At 45.5% G+C, this 8443-nt stretch overlaps 1 protein-coding gene across 1 annotated transcript; it reads right to left on the bottom strand.

Annotated features, from left to right (window-relative positions):
- Positions 1 to 122: 122 nt before the first annotated feature.
- CCDC167 (coiled-coil domain containing 167) lies at positions 123 to 8132 on the bottom strand. Its single transcript, XM_065755354.1, has 4 exons — positions 8070 to 8132; positions 4906 to 5000; positions 2871 to 2923; positions 123 to 981 (listed from the first exon to the last, which is right to left on the bottom strand). Exons 1-4 carry the CDS (start codon positions 8106 to 8108, stop codon positions 878 to 880), a joined length of 291 nt encoding a protein of 96 aa, XP_065611426.1. The 5' UTR covers positions 8109 to 8132; the 3' UTR covers positions 123 to 877.
- Between the last annotated feature and the right edge of the window lie 311 nt (positions 8133 to 8443).

Here is an 8443-nt window from a genome sequence, read left to right as displayed (position 1 = left end):
CGAGGTACACTGGACCAGAAAAAGATGAGACTGCAAGGTGACAGGATCCTAACCAGTGGCCTAAGAGGAGGCCTGCTAAGAAACTGGAGAGGTAACAAAAATGGGAAGGAAAAGCTGAGAGATACAACATCAAATTACTTTATTTAAAGCCCTATGAAGGCACTTCTATCCCGAGGAGTTGACAATAAAATCTTTTCTGCAAGTGTTGACTCTGAGGCACAAAATGGTTACCGAACTGATGCACAGGAGAGGTATGTAAGATCTTTTCAAAGCCCAAGTGTGAAGATCTCAAGTTGGCAGCTGTGTGCCTGCCTAAGAGAAAGCTACCTTCCATCTGTATTTATGGAGGAACGGTGTTTCTGGTCCTCTGAGTTGGAATGGAAGAAGAACCATCTTTGTTTAGCTCAGTTCTGGGGACACACAGTGTCCATGTCACAGTACCCAAGGTTACCGTTATACGATTCAAAGAGCTTGGTGTCTCTTTAACTTCAGGTTAAGACACAACAACCAGGGAGGTGGCACGTGTTACGACTAGCTTGGGCAGAGCACTTGTCTGTAACCAGAGAGATCCTCTTCAAAAGGGAGAATACTGCATTCCTGCATCAGGCCTGAGAGTCTCGACTGTGTGTTGGGTAAGAGTTCCAGCTTGAGTTCTGCTCAGACTGTTTTCCCAGTGTGAGTGTGATGTGATTTCTAGTTTGCCTCCTGGCTCCTTCGGTTCTCAAAGAAAAAGCTTCCCCACGGTGAGGCTGGGAGAGGATAAAGACAAACAGCAGTCTGAAATGCTGAACCTCCTCCTTAGGAGATGTGCAGTGGTGAGAAGGAAGATCTCCTTGCTGTAGAATCATTTGGTCACAGGGAGAATTCTTGAGTGCAATCACATTGTCCAGCAGGTGTAAATAAGAGCAATCAACAAGACCATGGCCACAGCAAGGGCAGCATTCTTGCGATTTTCCTTACGAAGCACACTCAGTTCTTTTTCTGGAAGAAAAAAAAACAACAAAAACCAGAAACAAAACCCTTGCCTGTGAACATTGTTCTGTGTTTTGCTGCTTTATCTCCTTTAAAAGTTGTTTTACGAGCACAGTGCTACCTTAGCCCAGGGACAACTCTTAGGTCTGCTGATTATAAAATATGCTGGGTGGGAAGGAGGCTAGCAGGAACTCCTTTCATCTGCTAACACTCACCCTGTCAATCTTGGTAACCATGTTTAGGATTGCTTCAGTCCCTGTCCCGTTCCTGTTTGCAAATGACCTTGTTCTGAGACCATACTAACAGAGAGGGCAGAGAATTATTTTCACTCTTTTCTAGATGTAACTTCAGGACTCTCAATCCAGTCTTTTCCCAGTGCTTTAGCTAACTTAAAATACAACAAACCAGCACTGCTATCAAAAGAGGCTTTTAGCAGTTCTTTCTGCCCCTTTCTTCACCTGATAGAAGTCCATACACCCACCCAGCCACTGTTATCATAACCACAAGTATCTCAGCTGGAACAAGCATGGATTTAATTAGAGGCCAGAGTGATGACCTAAAAAGGCTGTGTGCAGAGGCCCTGTCTGTTCTGTTCTAGGAGGAGCAGCCATCACCATTAGGTGAGGCTGTTGCTGCTCTCCGAGCAACCTGTTACACTGCTCTGTTGATAGCTGACTGCTGGTAAATGGGCTGCAGCCACAGCCCTAGTGTTGGGCCCTTAGGGAATAGGTTTGAATGTGTTTAAAATAATTGTTATTCTTCTGGAAACAGTCCTCTAACATCAATTACAATTTTAAATTCAAATTCAGTGGCCATACCTTGACTTTCAACTCTCTGAGTCTTAAAGAACACTCGTGCTTGCTTCTCTCCCCTGGGTGAGCTTTGGTGCTTGCTCTGCTGCAGAGTGGATCTGTTTGGTGAACTGAGCCGGGAGGTGATTACACTTCCTCTAGCTTACTACATGAATGTACTTACCTTGTCAGAGCAGCCTCCACGCAGATGGGCTACAGCCATTGTGGAAGTACACACTCTGCTATATCTGGTCTATTTTGGGTTCCCTCAAAGATATCAATGCTGAACAGACCCCCTTCACCCAGCTTCTGCCCTTGAGCAACCTAAGTGTTTCAGCTCCTATCCTGGGAGGCAGAACCCTCATCTTCCCTTATAAGCATATGTGCTGTGGGCTGAGTACCTGGGGAGTGGGGTCCAATGCTTCCCTTCACTCCAAGAGCAACTGCAGCTCTGCCCTGATGCTCACCTATGAAATTTGGGCTGTAAACAACAGAAGCGTGACAATGTGCAAGGCAGCAACCCCAACAGCACAGAAATAGTGTCAAACATGCAGGACCTCAGAGGAACTCTTGTTTTAACTGTCTGCAGCAGGGAAAGGCCCCGGTGCTCTGATACTGTAGGCAGCAATTCAATGTGAACTTTTATGCTGATGCACACTATAGCCCCCAGACACCCATGCAGGGAGAAGCTTCCCCAAGGAAACTGTATCTGGCTATCCTCCAGTCAGAATTTAAAGGATTGCTCAGCAAGCCTCTATTTTTGAAATTATTTTATTTTAAAGGAAGGCAGAAAGTTGTTAAAAGGCTCTCAAGCCAATCTCTCAGCTAAGATTTTATAAATATTGGTAGTCTGGGGTATGTGAAAGGAATGTTGTACCTCCCTCATCAACTGATACCTATTTTTGTTTTTTTCTTCTATGATAGCACAGCTCAAGTGGGAGGATCTAGATGCAAAATAGGCTAACGAGATTTCCCCCAGTCTTACTCCCTTTGGTTGAGCCTAAATTCAGTGGCAGAATTTAGAGGTGACAGGAGCTTGAAGATGAAGCTAAGCTGCAGCACTGATGCTATTCAGCCCAGAGGGACCATTTTTAATGAAGCTCTTACCATAGTTGTCAGCTTTGGTCATTAGTAGGTTTCTCTCTCTCTCCAGTGACTTTCTGTAATGAGAAGAGAAGTTCATTACCCGTGAGGCACAACACAGCCTATTTCTTTGCTTATATGATGGAAGAGAGACTGTCCCACTAGCAGGAATATTTGCTAACAGAATGAGCCTATCACCCTTCACTGTGGGTAGGTGATAATTTAGAACCTCCCAACTGAGCAAGAGAAGAGATGAGGCAGTTTTAGATGACTTTTTACTACTTTCAAGCTGCTTTTGTGTATCTTTCAGGAATTCAGGCCTACTAGCCTTTGCAGAAGATGGCTAATTAATACACAATTTAAGGTATAAAAGTAAACAAATTGCCTGAGAGCAGCAGCATTTCCATTACAGCAGTAAGGACATGGCCACTCCTTTCAGACTTTGTGAATATAAACAAACGTGCACCAACAAATCATCTTCTGGTTCACCGCAGACAGAGAAGGCAGTAAGCATAATAGAGTCTGTTGTTCCCCTTGGGGCAGAGCAAGAAGCTGTTGTAGAAATAGATTCCAAACCTATGTGAACATTTTCTTAAGTGAGAGATGGCAAGAAAGCAGGCTTCATCAGCATCTGAAGAGTAAAGGGTTTTCACATGCAGTCAGGAAAGGAAATGCAGAGTGCACCCAGGAGGAAGTGAGAAGACATTTGCCAACAAGGCTGAGCTGCTGAAGTTCAGTTATCCGTGTTTTCTTCCTAAGTGGGAAAGCAGAGCTCTCCTTCATGAACTACATGCTGCATCAGGAATTCTAACCGTGGTGTCTTCTGACATGGTTTGTAAATGGTCTGGATTAGGGCAACAGAATTTCCACTTCCAGCTCCACACAAGTTACAGAATTGAGAGAAGGTACCAGGATTCCCTTATCTTAATTCTCTTATGTTTCAAGGAGAAATCATACAGCTATATCCCATCTTGTCAGCATACCACAACTAGAGGTTGGTTTGTTGGCTGCTTCAGGAGCAGATGATTGCAGACAGTAAGCATAAAAAAAATTAAGCCTAGATAACAGACTGGTGAAATAGGGAGCTAGAGATGAATGACAGGGTGATGCTCTGTTCAATTACAAATGAAGGATATGAAAATCCAATAACGGAGGGGAAAAAAACCAGACAGTGGCTTAATAAACAGGCAGAGCAAGGCAACTGAGTAGAAAGGAAGAACAAGGAATATAAGCTGAGGGTGGTAAATATCAGGGTGTGAAAACACTATCACTACAAGGACGATTTGTATCTGGGCTCTGTATGACTAAACAAACAACAGGAATTTTCCTTTCCTCGGCCTACAATGGGACTTGCCAGCCTTTTTGGCAGGAGCAGAGCAATAGGATGCTGGAAGAACATCTGTAGGCACACAAATTTGAGAACCATCTGGGAGATTACTGTCTCTTGCTTAACACTCCAGAGAAAGACCAGGTTCTGCCTTTGTCTGCTATAGAATCCAGGTGAAAGTCCTGGTTTGAGTGTTTTAAAAGCCTACAACTGCCGCTTACATCAGTGACAGATCTCATAGCATTTGTCCCAAGGAAAACCAGTGTGTCATTGCATCCCTATATGCAGATATATTTTCAACTCCAGCACAACTAATTTCCCTCAGCCCCTTTTCCAGTTGCATCACAACCTGGTTGGGGCCACCAGTAGTTGCTGCACATCTCCCCCAGCTGAACTCAGGCAGCTTTGGCTAGGCTTGAGCAGCAGTGTACAGCAAGTTCTGCTTTTCTTACACAGCTGTTTCCTAGCAGGACAGGGTCTAGCTTTGCTAAAGAACAGGTAAGTTTTGGGCACTGCTTGGCTGAGTGTGATGTAGGTTTGAGAGGGAAGCTGCCTGTAAGATAAAGCTCTCTCTGTGTATCACTGAACTTTTAACACTGGCAAGTTCTCCAAGCTGGGAGGAGTGTCTCATCAGGGGGAAGCATGAATTCCTTTCCCTGCTCAGCACCACAGCAGTATGAAGGCTAACTGAAGCATGCAGCCACAGCTGTGAATGGAAGTGGTCGTCCATACCTTCCTTCATGGCTCAGCTTCTCCCTACGCAGTTTGAGATCTACCTCCTCCATGCTCTGTCTGCAAAGTGACAGCTTCTCCTCCAGTTCATCGATCTGGAAAACACAGTGGTCACCGTCATTTCCTCTCCTAGCTAAAATGGTTCTATCTCCATTCAGAAGGAAAAGGTACTTCTGTTCAAAACCCTCACAAACACCCAACAAGAACTACTTGTGTATGGCACCTGAATGCAGCTCAGACAGTAAACTTATTACAACACACCATGCCTTCTCTGGAACCAGTGCTTAAAAATCACGTTAAATAATACAATTTAACAAGAGCTTTGGTTAGCAAGCTGCTAGCTCCACCAATAAGTTACCCATGCCACTGCCCTCCCCATCCTCTGCACCAGAACTTTTCTTCCTGCTCAGTTTGCAGTTGCTCACAATAGTACACTCTCTGCCCATTGTTTCATCATTTCATGAGCCATAATAAAGGGATATTCTGCCCAACTCTGTCAATGCTCTTACTTTCTGCTGACTAAAAATCTCCAGATTCCACACAATGCTTTAAAAGATGCAGCTGTTTTTACTGCTCTTAAATCAAACCCAAAGTTTGGCTCCCTTGCTAGAGAACAATAATTTGCTAATAAACCACTTGCCATTGAACTGCACCATCAGCTCTGCTGAGCTAGGGGCACAAGGGACAGAAAACAATAACAACAGAAGAAAAACAAGGAAGGAGGAACAGATTGCTGAATGAACAAAATATTTTTTCCCCCCTGAAATCCTGCTGTTTCTTTTCTTCAGGCTGGTCTGGGGCATTAGGGGTTGGAAGGAAGATTGAGAGTGAGGATTTGAAGATGTTACATACTCACAGTGCCTCAGTTTCCCTATTTGCAAAATAAGGTGAAACATAGAGCTGCCCTCCCTCTGCCCAACTCTGGAAAGTCAAGTCCTAGCAGCTTCACGTGCATACAGCCATCTCAGACCAGCTGCCTCCCTCACTTAAGAGGTATGATGAGGCTTAGAGCCACTTTTTTTTTATTTTTTATTCTGGCAATGCTTGCTTGTAATCTGGAGACCTTAAAACAGAGGAACCCAGAGTGCATTTCAGTCCAAACTGACTTACACCCTTATTACAAATCTCATTTGTCAGGACCATATTGGGCAGGGAGCCCAAAATGGCTTGCATAAAGGCAGATGAAAAGAGAGAGGGAAGCAGCTTTGCTAACAGAGTTGAGCTAGATCCCTTTTAATACATTTTGTAATGAATTAATAAAAGCTTGCTTTCCAGCAGAAAGGCTAAAAGCACTTTTCAAGAACTGGCATCCACCCTCTGCTTTTATGAATTTCCTAATTAAGATACTGGCAAAGAGCCATATCACACATATGTTGACATCCAGCAGCGTTAGGTAATGAGGTTTTCGTCTTCTGACCCTCATAGAACAGATCAAAGCCAAATGAAGAGGAGGGGGCAAAGAAGAAAAACCTTCCCCAAGCAGCCTTCTCATGCCCTGTCACCTGCCAGCACACTTTAGCAGTTCCTTTCACAGAGGAATTAGTGGTTCTTACATCTACAAATTAGGTTGTATTGTTAAAATAGGTCCACCAGAGATTACTTTTTTGAACTGTTTACATTTAAATGCTAACTTGTGGTTCATGGACGTACACTCATTCTCACCACACTCTTAGAACCATTCATTTAATGGCAAATCATTTTACAAATGCTGTACCCACAGCAGGCTAGAAAATATACACAAGGCGAGATACTACAGAATGTAAAATAGATCCAGCAGGTCAGATCCCTGTGTTGGTAAAGGAGAAAGGGCTGGATCCTGTTTAAACCACTGGGTCTCCTCCTTCATTCAGCCATGAGTCTATGCAGTTAATGAGCCCGCCATGATCAAAAGCTTTGCAGGACAGCATTCAGACGTGCCCACACTGCATTTCAAAAAACCCAGCAACAACAGCTTCAGTCAACAAGAACTGCACAGGTCTTTGCCTTATTCCTAGTCTCTCGCATAGATACCAATCAGTGACTGTCAAATGCAGGATTCAGGCACTACACATTAATAATATCACTTTCTCCAAATACGCACACAGCATTTTGCAGCTCAGGCACTGCTAGGGCTCAGGATGTTGTTCCCTTTGTACTTAGTAACTCTACCTTTTTCCCTATCGTTTTTGTTTTTTCAGTTGTCTTTACCCCAAGAATATTTTTAAGGCCTACAATATCCTGTGGCAAAGAGTTGCACAACACATCACATTGTGGTGAGGTGCTTGCACAGCTGCCCAGAGAGGTTGCAGGTGTCCCATCCCTGGAAGCATTCGAGGCCAGGTTGGGTGGGATCCTGGGCAGCCTGAGCTGGTAGTGGCAGCCCTACCCATGGCATGGGGCTGGAACTGGATAGTATTTTTGACATTCTTTCCAACCCAAGCCATTCCATGATCCTGTGATCCACAGGTTATAGGTAGAACCAACCCCACTTGCTCGTTCTGACCTTGTCAAGTGCTAGCTTCACCTGAGAGTCCTCATTTTTGTCTTGAAGGGACTGTGATTGCTTAAAAACTCCACCAGGGAGGTTGTGGGGTCACCGTCCCTGGAGGTGTTCAACAACTGTGTGGATGTGGCACTGAGGGACACAGTCAATGGGCATGGTGGTTGGATGAGACGATCTTAGAGGTCTTTTCTAACCTGAACGATTCAGTGATTGTCAGTGAGGCGGGCTCCACAAAGCTGTAAGAAAGGAGTCTAAACCACAACATTATGGAGGCACATTTGTATCAGTTTAAAACAGGTCACATCAACTGCACCTGCAATTGGTAAGCACAAGCTAATCTGCTAAGTGTCCACACAGAAAACTGCATTCATCTAGCATTGTGACTTCAGTTAAACAAGTGTGACTCGGTCGGGATGAGGCCTTCCAGACAGGCATGCATCATGTCACACGGAGACTCATCCGGAAAGCTTTTATCCATCACAACAGCTCAGAAGGTAATGCTGAACTTTCGGTTTAAATTACAAAATCGGTACCGAAACACAACCTTCGCTTTCTCTAACTTGAATGGCTTTTATTTTCCACCCCCCACCTGCACCACGTGGCTGCAACAGGGACAAGCCCTGCATTCATCGTACATAACACTGCCCGGCCACAGCCGCCCCGCTCCGCCGCACCCCCTCACCTCCCGGGCCACGCTCAGCCCCTCTCGCTTCTTGCCCATGGTCCCGGGTCCGGCTGCACACGCGCATGCGCAGAGCGGCGCCCCGCTCCCCCGCCCGACTGCGGCCACGTCCGCGCGGGCGGCGCCATCTTGGTGAGGCGGCTCCGTGAGGCGGCCGCCATCTTGGTGAGGGCGCTGCTCGCCCGCCTCTCGGCCCGTTAGCTCAGAGATGGCGGCGGGGGTGGGGGGGATCACCGCTGGAGAAAAACAAACACACAAAAAACACCCTGGGGCGGGGAGAAAATGAAGAAGCAGGAGACTGTCGTTTTTTCTCCTCTTAGACAGAATAGCTGCTTAGTGAGTGTAAAGGCAATCTTAAAATGCACAGAGGCTTG

Source organism: Cyrtonyx montezumae, unplaced genomic scaffold (genome assembly GCF_038088225.1).
Source record: "Cyrtonyx montezumae isolate F1298 unplaced genomic scaffold, pur_monq_1.0 scaffold_0, whole genome shotgun sequence".
NCBI lineage: Eukaryota > Metazoa > Chordata > Aves > Galliformes > Odontophoridae > Cyrtonyx > Cyrtonyx montezumae.
Note: the sequence above shows the minus strand (reverse complement) of the source record. Positions and strands in the feature narration are given on the sequence as shown.

Bases quoted from the DNA above. Each gene is read 5' to 3' on its own strand.
- CCDC167 (XM_065755354.1), bottom strand. From the start codon at position 8,108: ATGGGCAAGAAGCGAGAGGGGCTGAGCGTGGCCCGGGAG. The intron at 2,924-4,905 runs GTATGGACGACC...TTCTCATTACAG, and splicing joins AAGCTGAGCCATGAAGGAAG to AAAGTCACTGGAGAGAGAGA. The intron at 982-2,870 runs GTAAGAGCTTCA...TTTTTCTTCCAG, and splicing joins GACCAAAGCTGACAACTATG to AAAAAGAACTGAGTGTGCTT.